Source organism: Notothenia rossii, assembly GCF_949606895.1.
Source record: "Notothenia rossii genome assembly, chromosome: 4".
NCBI lineage: Eukaryota > Metazoa > Chordata > Actinopteri > Perciformes > Nototheniidae > Notothenia > Notothenia rossii.
In genome coordinates this window covers 57,045,235-57,064,382 of record NC_136902.1, presented here as the reverse complement: position 1 = coordinate 57,064,382, position 19,148 = coordinate 57,045,235, and the positions used below count along the sequence as shown (strand labels likewise).

At 42.4% G+C, this 19,148-nt stretch overlaps 1 protein-coding gene across 3 annotated transcripts in view; it reads left to right on the top strand.

Annotated features, from left to right (window-relative positions):
* The window catches only part of eml2 (EMAP like 2), a 57,698-nt gene extending 41,495 nt beyond the window's left edge, over positions 1-16,203 (top strand). For all 3 annotated transcript variants that reach the window (XM_079679168.1, XM_079679169.1, XM_079679170.1), the window contains exons 7-22: positions 1,644-1,793; positions 2,332-2,401; positions 3,072-3,182; positions 3,295-3,390; positions 3,554-3,688; positions 4,428-4,527; positions 5,168-5,322; positions 5,531-5,656; positions 6,016-6,147; positions 6,271-6,338; positions 7,136-7,224; positions 7,301-7,398; positions 10,651-10,738; positions 10,887-10,982; positions 12,180-12,310; positions 14,506-16,203. In XM_079679168.1, coding sequence (XP_079535294.1) covers positions 1,644-1,793; positions 2,332-2,401; positions 3,072-3,182; positions 3,295-3,390; positions 3,554-3,688; positions 4,428-4,527; positions 5,168-5,322; positions 5,531-5,656; positions 6,016-6,147; positions 6,271-6,338; positions 7,136-7,224; positions 7,301-7,398; positions 10,651-10,738; positions 10,887-10,982; positions 12,180-12,310; positions 14,506-14,628 — 1,768 coding nt within the window. In that variant the 3' untranslated portion in view covers positions 14,629-16,203. The remainder of the gene's footprint in view (positions 1-1,643; positions 1,794-2,331; positions 2,402-3,071; positions 3,183-3,294; positions 3,391-3,553; positions 3,689-4,427; positions 4,528-5,167; positions 5,323-5,530; positions 5,657-6,015; positions 6,148-6,270; positions 6,339-7,135; positions 7,225-7,300; positions 7,399-10,650; positions 10,739-10,886; positions 10,983-12,179; positions 12,311-14,505) is intronic.
* Positions 16,204-19,148: the final 2,945 nt, after the last annotated feature.

Sequence of the window (19,148 nt, the reverse complement as noted above, 5' to 3'; positions counted from 1 at the left end):
ATAACCAGCTTTTAGGTTTAAAATGATCCTGAAATATGGTTTGTTACAGAAAGGAGCAAACCCAATCAGTTTAATAACAAGCAAACAAATAATTGCATAGGTGTTGTCCATATTGAATAAGTCATTCAAACATTCACAGTGTAGGTTGGAAGGATGTGAATCCCTGGAGTTCAAGCCTCACAGAAAAGAGATTTCAGAAGATGTACGATAAATAATTGATTTGCATAAAGCTGGGGGGTTTACACAGTATCTCCAAGACATCTATCAGTACACAGTTAGACACATTGTCACCAAATGTTTATAATTGTGACTTATATTAAGGTTTTATCAAATTGAATAGCCAATTAATGCATAAAACCATAAAATTCCACACAGCTCTTGCCACTGTACATGGATGATTTCCTAAAGCCAGTGGCGTTTTTATATGTACAAAAGTGGTGGGGCACAGCAAACTTAGATGTCTATATATAAGCTTCTGCAGTGACGTGCAGTGAGGTTCATGGCTGGTGAGGCACTGGCACTGACTCTTCAGGTTTACAAATATTATATTTTGACCTAAATATAATATTATTTTCAAAAGCTTTTTTTGTCTGATGCTTCGATTAATTTTAAACAAACAGTTCAACAAAAGGATGCCTAATTGTATCATTTAAATATTGAATTGTCTCTTAGTAAGATCCCATTTTCAATAAAATTGCGGTCTTACCTTGACTTGAAGATGAACTCCATGCTATCCTTCTGGACAAAAATCTCTATTACATTTTGTAAAAGTCCTCCTTATCTTCTTGTAGTTTCAAAAGTCTATCATAAATCTAATCGATAGATTTCTGATTCGAAAATTCTAAAAGTAGTGGATATTATCCGGCTGAACAAAACGTGCATTTATCTAACAGATACGTTTCCCACAGATCCTATTTTGAGCTATTTTCAAAAATCCTATGGAGAAATCTCCTTGCTTTTTTGTCGAGGGAAGCCATGCGCAGCTTACTTGTGGGTTTTAGGACGCGTCGCTGCACCTCTCTCCTCTCCTCTTCACACACCACACTTTTCGCGGCACACTTACTTACAGCCAATCAGCTCTGAATTATGTGATATGACGTGTGATGGGGATGGCAGTTCACTGCCCCTATGGTCATTATTTTTTGCCACACACATTAAATAGGAAAATACTCTGAGCATGCGCAGTGTAGTTTTTACAGTCACCGTTCACTTAGACAGTGAGAGGGAGGGGCATGATCGGGTTTTGTCCCACATGGCTCTAAACAGCTCAATAGGCACACACTGTAGACACTAATTAGAAGAACACAGACTAAAACAGCAATGTACAGACGAATCAGATGATTAAACATGATCTTAAAATATATATTTTATATATATATATATATATATATATTTTTTTGTAATCATTATTTGTAATACTTTCTGCTGACACTAGGTGTGGCTGTGCCCCACCTGCCCCTAATGACCAGTCGCCACTGCCTAAAGCCAATATGCTTGGTTTCGTTATGGAAATTGTAAAAGCAGCATTAGCTTCATTCTCTGTGGGTCTACCGTTCCTTGGAAATACTGAAGAACTGAATATCAGTGTTTTCTCTGCTGGTCCAGCTGCACCCCTCTTGTTCCCTAACTAAATCGTGGACCAGGTACGGCTACAGAGGTCGTGACTGCCGCTCCAACCTCTACCTGTTGCCCACCGGAGAGATTGTGTACTTCAACGCCTCCGTGGTGGTGCTGTACAACACGGAGGAGCAGCAGCAGAGGCACTACCTGGGCCACAACGACGACGTCAAGTGGTGAGGAAGAGCACAGCTTCAAAACAGGCGTGTTCACACCGGAGTACTTTTCCCCGTACTTTTCCCGTTTGGTTCCGTTAGTACCTCTTATTTTGCGTTCACACCAAAAAGAGTACTTAGTGCCGGGAACTTTTACCCCCATTTTTAGTGCCTGCTGGAGAGGTGGTACTATCCTGGGGAGAAAAAAGTACCAATTTTTATTGGCTGGGCGAATTCCAAACCACGCCCCGTAAAACTCTGAAATGTTTTTTGAAACTGCCATTGTATTTGCTGGCATTAGCATTATTAGCCTTAGCCCCGCGCACCAACGGAGAGAGAATAATTTATGGCAACACAAAAAAAAACATTTGCCAAATTAAAACCGTGTCAGTCTTGAAAAAATATGAAGTGATGGTAAATCCTAAAAACATCTCATGTCGTGACAAAATGTCGTGATTACATTTTCCCAGTGATATTTCTGATCCGAATCAGCTGTTTGAATCTGCATAAAAGCCAGAGGCGGGAAAGAAATGTACTCATTTGCATTTTCTCTTCGTAGCCTGAGTGTGCATCCTGACATGGTTACCATAGCAACGGGGCAAGTGGCTGGAAACTCTAAAGATGGAAAGGTACTGTGAAAGCACCGCTCACATCCTCCTACTGACTCTGTTTCACTCACTTAATACATTTGGACACAGATGACTTTAAAGTAGGTATTTAGAAATATATATACATGAGCAGATGTGCAGTTTGTCTGACACTGGCTAATTCGTTTTTTCTATAATTGTATTTTTACTGAGAGAGTAAGGGTTTGATTACCGTATGATTACTTATAACGGGTTAGATCATTTTCATATTTACCTAAATATTTTTTTTATTAATTAAAGAAGATAGAAACAAATAAATGTTGATGAAAAATGGTTGTCATAACAGACATTAACACACAAGCAAACCCTCCCTTTACACACACACACACACACACACACACACACACACACACACACACACACACACACACACACACACACACACACACACACACACACACACACACACACACACACACACACACACACACACACTCTCTCCATGCTATCTTGTTACTGTCTTCTGACATTGTTCCTTCAACCTCCAATTGGCTGAATGGAATGATTTATTAATGTTTACAATTTTGTATTTGTAGTTGCGTCCTTTTTATTTTTTTTATTTTGTCAACTTCTTATGAACTAATAACAAAGAAATTGCAATGTCCTCCCAAATGTTTGTGTAGATGTTAACGCTCTGCTCTCCTGTGTCCAGCTGCTGGCTCCTCATGTGCGTGTGTGGGACTCTGTGAGCCTCAACACGCTGCATGTGATCGGGATGGGTGTGTTCGACAGAGCCGTCAGCTGCGTGGCTTTCTCCAAGTCGGTGAGCAGCTTCACATCCTGTAGAGCTGAGGCTTTGATAACAAGCACAGTTCATATACTGTACATTCATTTGAATACAAAATGCTTTTTATAAACTCCTTGTTTTCCCTCAGAACGGCGGCTCCTTCCTTTGCGCTGCGGACGACGCCAACGACCACGTCCTGAGTGTGTGGAACTGGCAGAAGGAGAAGCAACTGGCTGATGTTAAGGTACCCTGACCTGTGACCTTTGACAATTGAACCTCTTCATACAGGTGCATTATTATAGTTGACCTGTTTATCATTAACAAACAGTATATATTATCAGCATGGGTTGCGATATTACAAATGCTTGCTGTGAGGTAGAGAAACATGTTTCCTCCTTTCTCTGCAGTGCTCCAACGACTCTGTCCTGGCCACTGTGTTTCATCCAATGGATGCCAACCTGATTGTCACCTGTGGAAAATCTCACATCAACTTCTGGACCATGGAGGGCAACACTCTGACCAAGAGACAGGGCCTGTTCGAGGTGCGGCAACTGATCATACCACTCTCCTAAACATCATCACACTTAAAAAAGAAAAATTCTGAAAAATATATATTATGCTAATGGTGAACAACACAAATACTTGTATATCGTTTTTTGCCTCTAACTGCAATTATCAACTGCAGTTGTGAAGAAGTATTAAGGTTGCCTTTGCGCCAAAAACAAACGAGGAAAACTAAATATGAAAGAGAAAAAGAAAATGACATTTTCAGATCTAAAGCTACAGGTCTTGCCTGATGAGGTGCGGGCAAATAGTTGAATGGTGACGGAGAGAAACCCTTTTTGAAAACAGTATCCCAGTCTGACTGTAAATAATAAGCCTGATGATTATAATAATAATATTTAGTATTTATATGGCACTTTTCATGGAAATAATAGGGACAAATGCAAGAGCTAAATTACTTCAGGTGGCAGGATTTGAAGTGGATTCTGGGTCCAGTTTAGTATAAATAAAGTATATCTACAGTAATCTGATTTCCCCATGTGGCTGTTAGCACTGATCTGAATTAGATTGTTTTTGCAATTAAACTCATTTGCATGGAAAGAGGTACATTTGACTCCAGATTTAAGCACATCACCTTATTTACATTTCACAAACAGCACAGAAGCAAAGAGACGTCAAGGATGAATTCCTTCCTTTTCTTTTTACATTAGATGCAGCTAACCAAATGCAGTCATTTATGCAATACCCCCCCCTCTCTCTCTATGTCTCGCTCTATAGAAACATGAGAAGCCAAAGTATGTGTTGTGTGTGGCGTTCGCTGAGAACGGAGACGCCATCACAGGAGACTCCAGTGGGAACATCTACGTCTGGGCCAAAGGTGGAGCCTGAATGCATCGCAATGATACAGATGTTGTTTACAGATATTTAGAGATGCTCTCTCCAACACTAAAAGAAGTCATGAGGAAATGTTAACAGAGGTGGGAGAAGTGCTCAGATCTTGTAGTTGATTAAAAGTAGAAGTACCAGAGTTTACTTTACGACACAATATTATAAGATAATACTTTAATGGTCCGATCAAGTCAGAAATTCTACTTACATCCCAGCAGCTCCATTTTTAACATCAACATGGACAAATATCAAGACACAATACCAGAAAAACAGTAAACATAACATCACTATCACTGAGAGAAAACATGCTCAAAGAACCTTTGGCATGCATTTGGTCTGGGATTTAGCTCTTATATTAAACACATGTAGTGGAGTAAAAGTACATTATGTACCTCTGAATGGGTGGAGTAGAAGTACAAAGTAGCATAACATGGAAATACTCAAGTATAGCACAAGTACCTCCGAATTGTACTCAAGTTCAGTACTTGAGTACATTTACTTAGTTACTTCCCACCTCTGAATGTTAATACATCAGTGCTACTCATGTTCCCTGGGCTCTGTGTCAGGGGATGTTTTCTCACTTGTAAAATATCTGGTTTTTGTTTGACCTGTTTGTTTTTGATTGACAGGTGGGTACCGCATCAGCCAGGTGGTGTCGGGGGCCCACGAGGGCGGGATCTTCTCTGTCTGTGTCCTGAAGGACGGCACCATGGTGTCCGGGGGGGGGAAGGACCGCAAAGTGGTGCTGTGGGACCACGACTACAAGAAGCAGGCTGACATGGAGGTGAGGGAAAAGAGACTGAGACATAATCATGTTGAAGAGGAAATCAGTGTGTCTTTAACATTTGTTGGGAGGCATCTATTGTATAGGTCCCTCTTTCTTGGCATTATTTTAAAGTTTGTATCTTTCTTGCTGTATACAGGGTTTAAGATCCTATATGAGCTGTCTGTAAGGGAGTGTGTGTGTTTTGTGTTTGTGTGTGTGTGTTCAGGTGGGCGAGTCTCTGGGTCCTGTGCGGGCTCTGGCTGAGGGTAAACCTGGAGAACTCTTCGTAGGAACCACAAAGAACGCTATCATCAGAGCCGCCTTCCCTGATACACTGACTCCTATTGTACAGGTACACACACACACACACACACACACACACACACACACACACACACACACACACACATTCAAACACACACACTGTAAGCTTTAAGAAGAGCACATTTCAGTGTCAGAAATACTTTATTTACCCCTGAGAAAATTACGTTTTGTGACAGTTCCATATAAGCATACAATATAAGATGAAAAAAAAAATATGAATATAAACATCAGGACTAGGAATGTACAAATAAAAGATACAATAATATAAAACGAGATGTGAAAATACAGTAAGAATCGTGATCATTTTGTTATCAGTTAAAGGTGCTTATAGACATATCTGTGCACGCTGCAGTCTGGTGTATTAATTGAGACATGTGATGTGTTCAGGGTCACACGGACGAGCTGTGGGGTCTGGACGTCCACCCGTCCATGGAGCAGTTTGTCACCTGTTCTCTGGACAAACAGGTTCACCTCTGGGACACCAACTCCCATCAGCCCCTCTGGAGCAAGACCATCGAGGTGACTGTCTGCTGGGGGGTGGAGATGTATTCTGTTCCTGAAACATCAGGATGTGAAGGACTGAAATGTAAAGTCTTTGTTGCTAAGGGTTACATGTACTCATTCATGCTGTCTCTGCACCAGGATCCAGGGAGGTCTGCAGGGTTCCATCCCAGCGGGGCGGTTCTGGCTGTGGGAACCATGACTGGAAGGTCGGCCTCACAGTTACACTGCAGAAACACAACATTCAGAGCAGGCAGCACAACTATTACTCACCACTGCTCGGCTATAGTTCTGCAGGGGGGCTGCTTTAAGAGGGATATCTGCATTTCTTTTAAATATCTATTTAGATATACATATTTAAATTAGAAAAATATTATAGACCAAGCAAAAATGGGAATTATTTTTCATTTACATGTGGTATTCAAACACACATATGTATTGCATTTTAGTATCAAAAAATAAATAAATCATATTAAAATGTGAAATAGAACTACCCTAACCTACATGTACTGTATGTACTTGTTGCATCTATAGTTTTCATTATTTGTATTTAATCCTAATGTTTTTTATCTGAAATGGTTAAGTCACAGAGGAATGAATCAATACATCAAGGTCTTTACACTCTGGAAACAAGTTAGCTAATAAATACATTTGTTGGTTATTTATCAGAAAATAAATAACAATGATTCACCAATTAAGACATTTTATATACTGTTAATATATGTATCTGTTTTACATTACAAGACTTGTTGTGTGAACTTCTGAGGGGCATTGTCCTCTGGTGTGTGTGTGTGTGTGTGTGTGTGTGTGTGTGTGTGTGTGTGTGTGTGTGTGTGTGTGTGTGTGTGTGTGTGTGTGTGTGTGTGTGTGTGTGTGTGTGTGTGTGTGTGTGTGTGTGTGTGTGTGTGTGTGTGTGTGTGTGTGTGTGTGTGTGTGTGTGTGTGTGTGTGTGTGTGTGTGTGTGTGTGTGTGTGTGTGTGTGTGTGTGTGTGTGTGTGTGTTGCAGGTGGTTGGTGCTGGACACTGACACTCGGGATCTTGTTTCTATGCACACAGACGGCAATGAGATCATTTCCAACATCAAGTACTCTCCAGGTAAAGCATCACCTGTTCACAGTGTATCCTGTCCTGTATAAACTCTTTAGACTAACTGTTTCCTGATCTCCTGCAGACGGTAACTTCCTGGCTGTCGCATCACATGACAACTTTGTTTACATCTATGCTGTGACAGAGAATGGCCGCAAGTACAGCCGTGTTGGGAAATGCACTGTGAGTATATGTTTCTAAAATAACCATCTTCACAGGAGTTAGCATTACAAGCGCTCCCTTGACCAAAAAACAATGAGAATTTTGTATTGGTTTTCAGAATATTGCAGAAAATAAGCTCTGTGGCAAACACATGTTTATGATACTTACATGTTTTGTACAGCAGGATAATCTCCACTTATCAACCACACTTTATAATTTTTCAGCAGAAGTGAAAAGCTAATGTTATAATTATAAAGGAACTACTAAGGTATCATTACTTCAAGTCACCCGCACTAAGCTAAAGGCGGCTAATGTGCGGCGTGATGGCGTTCAGTCGTCTCATTTGGATACTTGTTAGTAACCGCTGTTTTTAAATTAAACAAGTTGGGTCTTTACTGACGTATCTTATGTCAAAGAACAAAACCTTAAAAGTATATATTTCAGACTTCTAACCACACAAGCGTTCAAAAACAGTTTTGAAAAGACTGAGGCGAGGAAACTGGAAGTGGTCAAATGCTAGCTCATATCTGGGTTTTAGGACTCATTCCTGCAGCTCTCTGTTTATATCTCAGTCCCCAAAATACATTTTAAATAGTTCAAATGCAGAAACATTAAGTAACGTAATTGAATGGTGAATATTGGTTGTGTGTTGTTTAGCTTAAAGGTTCCATGTCATGGCCATTTCTACTGATCATAATTCCATTGTTGAGGTCTAGAATAATTTACATTGTTCAATTTTCCAAAATCAAATTGGTTTCTCATACAGCATCTCTGTATAGTATGTGTATTCACTCTCTGTCCTAAACGACTTGTTGGAGTTCCTGCCCCCCCCTCCCTGTGAGCCCAGTGGTCGTCTGCGAGACAGCGAGACCCAGCGAAACCCAGCACACACACACACACACACCCGCAGCCTGGCTGGGAGTTTGTGTGTGTGCTCACACACCGACTCACAGCCTCGCCGCGTCATGGCATGGCCACGGCCTGGCTCATAGGCTGCAACAAAGATGGGAGACTAGACAAGTTAAGTGTAACAAAAAGCATATTTATTTACAATACCACAAAAACCAAAGATCTTCAAAGAAACCTAATAAATGTGGAAGTCAGTTATCAGTAAAGATTGCGTGTATAGGTGTGTGAAAATGTGCAGAAACAAAGATGCGACCGTGTCCAACAGAAGAGTGAGAGGGCAGTATGGGTTGGTGTTGGCCTTTTATGTCGACGGCCCAGGTGTGGCTCATCAGGTTGATCACCTGAAACACAAACAAGAGCCAGCAAGCAGAACACAAAGACAGAGACCTCTAGTGGAGTGGAGGGGGTCGTAACACCCCCCCCCCCCCCCCCCCTTAAAAAAGGGGTTCCCCCTAGGAACACGGTCCAAACGTAGCAACCAACACAGAATAATATTTAAATGCAAAGTTCAAAATGACATACATGTTCCAAACTGACCGGTTTGAATTTCATATCGGTGTTCACCCAGTCTCCATTTTCCAACCCAGCAACTCTAGTGCCTGAAGAAGACTTTTAAGAGATGCAACCCCGCAACATCAGTGCCTAAGGAAGCTTTTTAAGAGTTTACAGGAAAGATGGAGATCAGAGAGAACACACACTGAAGAGAAGGGTGATGGATGATGGGCCATGCATGGAAGAGCATTAACAGGAGGTCCAAAAACAGATAAATATTCACCAGTGCCCGACAAATTACCTGCAGCTAGACAAAGCTTACTAAAGCTTTCCCTTCAACAAGATTCCAGCTATCACAAACTAGAATCAACATAAGCGTCAAACCAAAGGTTCCTCTGAAACAAACTGCTCACTAGCCAACCAAGTCTTCCTCAGAAGCACAGCACAAAGAGGCAACCAAACTACGTAAAGCTCACCCAACCAAGGCATGAACTGCAGCGCTTATGTTCCCGAAGCTTACAGGTCTAACTAACCACTTGCAGACACTTCCAACAAATTACCATTTTGCACTTTCCTCCTGCATCTACTTACTTACACATACGCCACTGTAGCATCCTGCACTAAGATATCACCAATATCCAGACTTGTTTTAGAACTAATAAAGCCAAACGGTTTACCAGGATCAAACTACTAACAGGAGAACACCAACCTTATTTAACCACGGCGAAACGGATAACAAACACTCATGTAAACATTGTAAACTCGCTTAACACATTTGCAGCCAATCTCAAGTAGCACATACACAGATAACATCAGTCATGTCCCTCTATCTACCAAACAAAACAGAGACTACCTAAACTCCCCCCTATTCTTCAGGTGCTACTTATTGTGGGCATTTATACACTGAAACCCACAAGCCCGGTAAAGCAATTGGCAACTCCACCCGCAGCTTTGGACGTGCTCCCGAGTTAATAGCTCTAACAAGGTCCACACCACACTAAAACCCCCCAACGAATTCCAAAGGGAATCCGTTCTGAAAGCCTACAGGGACAGAATTGAGAGACACTCACAGGACCACCAAAAATCGGCTACAAAAATCACCAATATAACAAGCTCAGTGACGAAAAACAAAAACACCACCCACCTGCATTTCATTACAACTGCATACATTATCCAACAAAAACAAGCATCTACTCACCACACTTGTCCATGTCTCCCAACCAACCAGCATGCACACAACAAGGTGCACCTGTCTACCAAGTTACAGCTGATCTGATTCCTGTAATCAGTCTCAGCCCTTAAATCCACTGACAAGCAGACAAAGATGGCTGCACTACAGAATTAGAAACAATGTCAAAAATCCCAGGCGTCTCAGGGAGGAGAAATTGGCGGAGCTGCAGCTGAGAACATATTGATTGTGTGTGTGTGCGTGTGTTAACGTAACGGCTCCAGGGATTGGTCCATTTGGGTATGGGCACTTCACAGAACCCAGGAAAAAAACAATGGAAAAAGAGAAATGTCCAACGAGGCGTTCTGGGGCAGCATAGACAGGTCTTTTCTGTGTTAGAGTTTTAGTCGCTACAGGGTGTACTTTGAGGGTTTGTGACTCTGCAGACCGCTTCCATGCAGAAAAACCTTCATAACACACAAGAGGACGGGTAATAACCAGAAAAGCATGACATGGGACCTTTAATAACTTATTATAGGAATAAAGATATTCCCTTCATAATTAGATGGAGAACAAGACAATGTAACCACTTCTTCCATTCCGTTTTAACCAAACTAAACCCACTGACTGATGTGATGTCATCAATGAAACCCTTGATTCCCTGTGTGACCTTTAATAAAGCAACATAACTCCCCCCCCCCCAGGGTCACTCCAGCTTCGTCACCCACCTGGACTGGTCCTCAGACAGCCAGTTCATCGTCACCAACTCAGGAGACTACGAGACCCTCTTCTGTACGTTCCCCCTCCTCCCTCTGTTTACATGAACCTGTACTGTAGCTTACTCTTTAAATGCATTGCAAATATAGGAAATTATAATAAATATGTAAATGTAAGACTTAAATATACAGACAAAATGTAAATGTATGTTTTGTTCTCTCAGGGGAGGCATCCAGTGGTAAACATGTGACCAGCATGGACACGATGCGTAACCAGGAGTGGGCGTCCTCCACCTGCACCCTGAGCTTCAACACCTTCGGTAGGTCACACTCTCTTCAGCATCTGGGTGGGATTTCATCATCTAAAGCCTACGAGCCCACCTGAGATGAACAGCATGTTTTTCTTCTCGCGGTGTCATTGGGTGGATTGGAAAATGCATTGTTCTATACACCGTGCGTTTTAGGATTGCATGGCTCTGAGCAAAAAGCAGAAAGGATACGTGAAGATAAAATGATAAGATCATATGATACAATAATATGATACGATACAATAATAACATATTACCATACAATAATATGATACGATACAATAATAACATATTACCATACAATAATATGATACGATACAATAATAACATATTACCATACAATAATATGATACGATACAATAATAACATATTACCATACAATAATATGATACGATACAATAATAACATATTACCATACAATAATATGATACAATCATACAATACAAGATTCAAAGGCTTTATTGTCATATTAACACTAGCTACAGTGTAGAAAGGGCAATGGAAACCTTAAGTCCAGAGCTCCTCCCAACATTGCAACATAGGTATTTAGGACATAAAACAAATACAAAATTAAATAAAAATAATACAAAATTAAACAGAGTAGAATACAATAGTGCAGATTATGTTGCAAGACCAATGTGCAAGTAATGCACATGAAACTATATACATGTCAGAAAAATACATACATACAATAAGCTTATTGATGCAGAGAATGTTGAAAGTGACCAATGCAGCAGTCTTTATACATGTAAAAACAATAATAATACGATATTATAATATGGGGCGAGGATACGATAATACAATATGATAAGATAAGATAATATGATACAATCATACGATATGATAATACTTTTTTGTCAGATAAAGTCTGATTTCTTATTTTGTTGGTTTGTATCACATCAGCTCAAATTGCAACATCTACAAGGACAACAATTTAAGAAAAGAAAACGGACTAAATCTGACTCAACACAAAAATATGCACGATGGCTGCTAAATTGAACTAAAGCAGTCCAAAACACCTTTTTTAAATTAGGTTATCAGGGTCCATCCTAGCGGCTTGGAAAACAATGTGTCAGATTTGTTGGCGGAGTGTGTCCAGATTGACCTTTGACTCTGGACATGTAGTGAATCTCAATGTTTGAAGGTTTGTCTTTCTCACCCTATCGCTCACCCTTCCCCCCCCCCCCCCCCCCCCCCCCCCTCTCTCAGGGATCTGGCCGGATGGAGCAGACGGCACTGACATTAATGCCGTGTGCAGGTCACATGACGGATCCCTGCTGGCCTCTGCCGACGACTTTGGCAAAGTGCACTTGTTCTCCTTCCCATGCTCCCAACCAAGGGTCAGTTGTGTGTGTGTGTGTGTGTGTGTGTGTGTGTGTGTGTGTGTGTGTGTGTGTGTGTGTGTGTGTGTGTGTGTTGTGTGTGTGTGTGTGTGTGTGTGTGTGTGTGTGTGTGTGTGTGTGTGTGTGTGTGTGTGTGTGTGTGTGTGTGTGTGTGTGTGTGTGTGTGTGTGTGTGTGTGTGTGTGTGTGTGTGTGTGTGTGTGTGTGTGTGTGTGTGTGTGTGTGTGTGTGTGTGTGTGTGTGTGTGTGTGTGTGTGTGTGTGTGTGTGTGTGTGTGTGTGTGTGTGTGTGTGTGTGTGTGTGTGTGTGATCTAAAACTATAAAACAGTTTACCCCTGCTGTTTTTTAAATGTCTTCGGCCCAGTTCCAAACCAACCCCTATACCCCCCACTCTGTGACAGCGTGAACTCCGTCTGTAGTCCCTATCAGCTGAATGAGGCTCATTATTTTAAGGTGTAGGGTGAGGAGACCAACTCCCCTCTGTCCTGCATGAAACGGGACATGAGAAACCTTTGGAAGCCATAGTTTTGTATCAGCATCTCTCAGACAACAAGAAAAGTCCTAGTGGCCTTTTTAAATCTGATGCTTATAAGCTCTTTGGGATTTTGTAAGAGTCCCTTTAAACATGCATAACTTTATAATGAAATAAAAAAAATCCAGAACAGACACAGGTTTATATGATCCTAATTAAAACAATAAAATTGTACTTCAAACATTTTTAATATCTTTATAAAAAATATAGATTGTTATTTTGTCTGGTTTACTAGTACATGTTTTCTGGTAGGGCAGCAGGTTCATATGGACCAATCCAGACGTCATGCTAGAGGGTTTATTAAGTTCCCTTTGGATGGTTTATTAACTTCCTGTTGGAGGGGTTATAACTTTCACTTTCCACTAGTCTGAACAGCTGTGGACCCTCCACACAGATACACAAACATGGTGGAAGTGCGGAGGGGGGGGGTATGGGTCGGTTTGGAATTGGACCTTCTCCCCTGTGCTAATGAGCACTGTAAGACAGTGAAGCTCAGCAGGATTGTGGGACCACCACCAATCTCTACCAGGTGTTTATTTCGTGCTCACAAACGCGTTACGACTCTTAAGGTATTTTTTATCAACTTAAAATGTGCACCCAAGGCCATTTTAACTGGAGCTGTAAAGTTAATTGTCCGCTCAGACGAGCTGGCAGCCATTAGCTCAGAAAGCCTGCTATAAAGACTACAGCACGTTGTTATTGTTTAAGACGCTGGTGGGATGCAGCTCGTTTGCACAGAGTAAAGCTGAGTGAGGTGCAGCTGTGCTCCGGGAAGAAGGGATAATGAGGCAGAAATTACATTACATTGCATTTAGCTGACGCTTTTATCCAAAGCGACTTACAATAAGTGTGTTCGACCAACAAAATACAAACTTGAAGAAAACCAAATCATATAAGTACATCAGGTTTCATAGAGCTAAAACATTTCAAGTGCTACTCAACTGGCTTTAGATAAGCCAGTCCTTTATTAGTATATAAGTGCTTTGTTAATAGTTCTATCGCTCGAAGTGGAGTCGAAAGAGATGAGTTTTCAGTCTGCGCCGGAGAAATTGAGTTTGCGAACTGTCACTGTAAAATATTTGTATTCTCACGGTCAGTGTTGCTTAGCCTCGGGGTGGGACCCCCCAAAGTTCCTCTTAAGATAAATCTGAAGGGTTAAGAGATCTTTTTTTAAAGGTATAAGAATATTTCTGCTAGAGCAGCATGATTTGGAAAAATCACGTGATCATTTCAACTTTACTGCAATTGTAATATGATTGACAATATTGCTGGGATTTGTCATTTCTGCATTATTATTCTCTAAAAATCATTGAGAAATATATTTAAAAAAATCTTGGGGTGATCTATAAAAAACAACAAAAAACAAACACGATATTTTATTAAGTCCGTAGAATACGATTTGTAGGCCTGGCATCACAACACTTAATTCACAATAATATTTAGACTGATGTTGAATGCAAGATCGGTTCTGCTGCAATTTTGATATTGCACACGCCAATATTGCAATTAAACTTTGCTTTAAACATGGTTTAACATGGTTACTGTTGTATTCTCTGTAGTTGTTGTCAATTATTTGGAAATTAGAGTAACGTTAACAAAAGTGAATATATTTTTTCCTAAAAGACATGTCACTAAGTCCCTCCTCTGCCTCTCGTCTCCAGGCTCCGAGCCACGAGTATGGGGGCCACAGCAGTCACGTGACCAACATTGCCTTCCTGCACGACGACAGTCACCTGATCTCCACTGGAGGGAAAGACACCAGCATCCTGCAGTGGGGGGTGTAGGCGGGGCTTCATGCCCACATCTCTCCCCACCCCCAACAGGCTTGGTCCAGCATCCTCTCTGTCCTGTCACCTCTTCACTGTTTTACCCTCCTTCCACCAGGGGCCAGTATCTCCACTGTGCCTACTGGACATTAAATACAAAAAAAAGGTAATAACAGAATGTGTCCCACAGCTGTCCCCCAGGATGAGACCATGAGTATCATTGTAATAAATTGAATGTTATTTAGTGTTTGTGATAGAATGTAGAGACTTGTTGCCATGCAGGAACTGTTCCCAACAACAACAAAAAAACAACCCCCCCCCACAGCCTGAAGCTGCTGCTGGTGTCCACCCCCCTCACCTGGGCTTTAGCATTAGCACTACTGTGCCTAACTGTATTTATCTTACATCCCTTTAATGGGAAATCCACCTTTTTTTAAAGGAAAAGTGACTTTTTGCTCTTTAATAACAAATCCTGTACACTTTACAGGTTTACAAACTCTAGTAAATGCTACACTGTTATATTTTGGGCTACACATATATATATATATAACCGGGTTTAATATTAAGGTACTTGTTTCTAAAATTACAAGAGGCTATTGGTTTCCATTAAGTATGAAAAGTACAGACTATTAAAACATTTCAGACCAGTCCGCACTACATCCCCAAACAGCGACCATGTACGATTGACAAAAATAATACAGATCCATGTTGACTGTAATTTATTTCTCACCTAAGATATTTCGAATAGGTTTTTACATGCACTCAAGAAAATAGAAACTCAAAGATATATATAAAACAGCAGCTTAGTTTGCACATTTCTGTCAAAGTGTACACAATTTGATATATTAGGGTTAAAACATGTGTATCACATTACCCTTTAAGAATTCATGTATTTCTGCCCCCAGGCGAGCGTAATAGATTCTTGTGATAATTCAACACTCTTCTTTGTGCTCCAAATCATGGAGATACATTTTCAGATCTGTGATCAACTCGCAGATATGTAGTCAAATGATTGTCATATTTTGAAGTCGGTGTATAATTGGTTTCAAGAAAGAGTGATGCATGTTTGTAAAGAATAACTGACCTGTCCTGGGCAAAGGAAGATTTTATTAGAATTCCTAAAATAGGTGGTATTTCCCTTTAAATACTAATATAACCTCATTGCCTTGTTATCTAACACTTTCCATCCTTCAGCCTGATTCAAAACTCTTGTTCGCAGATTGTAAGTATTACAGATTGCTGATGCAGAATGTAAATGTTACAAAGTGGCTGCCCCTCCTTTTCTGATTGTACTACTGCTGTAACTTTCACTAGATGGCGCTACAACACAAGAGAAGAGCATTACTAATGTCCTCCTACTGTAGAAGCTGTTGATGTAAAGGTCTATAGAGTACATTTATATATTATGCATTATATCCGAGTGGCTGTGTTATTTGAATATTTAACCGTTACGGTGATGGATGTAATTATTATTATTCTAGTGGCACTTTTAGCGGTGGACAGAAGGGTAATGTAGGCTGCTGTGCTGTTGAAGTGAGCTTACGCTGTGCTTTGCCTTCTTCTGTTTTGTTAATAAAGTTTTTACCCGAGCAATACAGAGTGGAGGCTGTTTGTAATTTATATGATCACTATGTTACATAAACCATGTCATACTCAAAACAGCTGAAAAATAGTACATATTAAGTCATACATTTTAGTGGTAAATACAAAGTAATAACTTGTCACAGTCCAAACTGTGTCCCTGTTTGTTCCCGTGTGTGTGTGTGTGGAGAGGGTGTGGTGTCCCTTGCAGGCAGCAGCCTGATTGCTCTCACCTGGCCGTCCGACTCAGCTGTCCCTCATCATCTAATCAGGACACAGCTTATCTACTCCAGTCTCCCAGCAACTCACCGCCAGATTGTTTTCTACACCAGTGGTATTACATCCTCCTGGCTGCCCATTCAGTTATCCTGTCTGCGTGTAAATCCGTACTCTTTGTAACTAGTTTCTCTTGTGTTTCCAGTGCAATCCCTCGGCCATCATCCACCAGAGCTTCCAGCCAACCTGCCTGCTTCTTCCTGCATCCTACCTGCCTGCCTGGTAATCAGTCCAGCCTCTCACTGCCTACCTCCACTCCGGACCTCCATAATCACCAAACCTGCCTGAGTCTCCGAAACGATAAACCATTTAAACATCTTCAGTCATTGCCTGCGCCTGGGTCCTGTTTAAAGCATAATCCTAACAGAACAATCTGGCCACCATGGACCCAGCAGGCCCGGACCCAATTCGTGAGGCTCTCTCCAACCAAGGCGTCCTCGTGGGCCGGCATGACCAGATGCTCAGAGAGGTTATGGATAACCTCGCATCACTAGCCGCCAATGTAGCACAGATGGGACATCACCTCAACCTGGTTTCAACTCATCTTGCTCCGCCTGCTCCGGAGGATCCAGCTCCCTTAGCACAGGTTCCAGCCCAGCCCGCTCTCCCTTCACGTGAGCCAAACATTCCCACTCCAGAGCGGTACGCAGGTGCCTTAGGGACATGTAACTCTTTCTTAATGCAGTGTTCTCTTGTGTTTGAGCAGCAGCCGTCTACTTATGCTAATGACAGAGCTAAGATTTGTTATATGATAGGTTTACTTACAGGTAGTGCCCTAGCCTGGGCATCAGCTGTATGGGAGAGTCAGTCCAACCTCTGTTATTCTTATCCAGAGTTTACAGAAGAAATGAAGAAAGTTTTCCACCACCCCGTCAGCGGTAGGGACGCTACTAAACGCCTCCTCTCACTGCGACAGGGCTCCCGTATTGTAGACGAATACTCAGTGGAATTTAGGACCTTAGCGGCAGAGGCGGGGTGGAATGACACAGCGCTTCAAGGGGTTTTTCAAACCGGGCTAACTGATTCTGTTAAAGATGAGTTAGCAGTCAGGGACGAATCAGCTAACTTGGATGAGTTGGTCTCCCTAGCCATAAGACTGGATAACCGCCTTAGGGAGCGCCGTAGGGAAAGAGCCAGTCGATCTCCTGGGTCACTCCCCTCTCGCCCTGTCTCGTCTCCTCTCGCAAGATTCAGGTCGGAGACTTTCCCAAGTCCTAGTGCTCCATCTGAAGTCTTTTCTCCTCTCCTGTCTTCAGAGGAACCGATGCAGCTAGGCAGAGCCCGACTCACTCCCCAAGAACGTCTCCGGAGAATGAGAGAGGGACTTTGTGTCTACTGTGCTCACTCCGGTCATCTCGTGGACACATGCCCCCAGCGCCCAAAAGAGGGTGCTCGCCAGTAAAGGTGGGGATACTGGTGAGCAAGGCTGTTTCTTCCTCAACCCCCCAGACCCGCAAGCCTCTTGAAGCCACACTGCTGTTAAATCAACAGTCTCTCTCTCTGACTGCCCTAGTGGACTCTGGGGCTGATGAGAGTTTTTTGGATGCCCAACTGGTTGCCTCAGCCGGCATCTCAACTCAACCTCTGACAGCTCCTCTCAATGCTCGAGGTCTGAATGGGAAGCTCCTGGCACGCGTTACCCATGTCACCGAACCCCTACATCTCGTCCTGTCCGGTAATCACCATGAAATGATTCAGTTCCACGTCATGTCCTCCCCTCACACACCCCTAGTTCTGGGCCAGCCATGGTTAAGACTGCACAACCCCCACATGGACTGGTCGGAGAATCAAGTAAGGAGTTGGAGTTCCTTTTGTCACTCTTCATGCCTGCGGTCTGCAATTCCCCCAGCAGAGGTCGGTATTCCTCCAGTTCAGCAGGAGCCACTCAACTTGTCCGCTGTCCCTCCGGTTTATCATCGCCTGGGAGAGGTTTTCAGCAAGCAGCGAGCTCTTTTTCTGCCCCCTCATCGCCCTTACGACTGTACAATAGATCTTCTTCCTGGGGCATCTCTCCCATCCAGTCGCCTGTTTAACTTGTCCCGAACTGAGCGTGGCCATGGAGACATACATCAAAGACTCACTGGCTGCTGGCATCATAAGACTCTCTTCTTCTCCCGTCGGAGCAGGCTTCTTCTTTGTATCCAAGAAGGACCGCTCCCTACGCCCCTGCATTGACTACCGGGGCCTTAAAAACATCACCATCAAGAACAAGTATCCACTGCCCCTCATCAATTCAGCCTTCGAACCCCTACAGAAGGCCACCATTTTCTCGAAACTCGACCTCAGGAATGCTTACCACCTGGTCCGCATACGTCAAGGAGACGAGTGGAAGACGGCGTTCAACAGCCCACTAGGCCATTTCGAGTATCTAGTGATGCCCTTTGGACTCACCAATGCCCCAGCTGTCTTCCAGGCTCTTGTGAACGATGTCCTCCGTGACTTCCTGAACCGTTCAGTATTTGTGTATCTTGATGATATCTTGATATTCTCAAAGACCATGGAGGAACACACCCAACATGTGCAGCAGGTTCTACAAAGGCTCCTCGAGAACAAGCTGTTTGTCAAAGTAGAGAAATGCAAATTTCACGTGGATTCAGTGGATTTCCTGGGCTACATCATTGAGCAAGGTCAGCTGAGAACAGACCCAGAGAAGGTACAAGCAGTGGCACAATGGCCCAAGC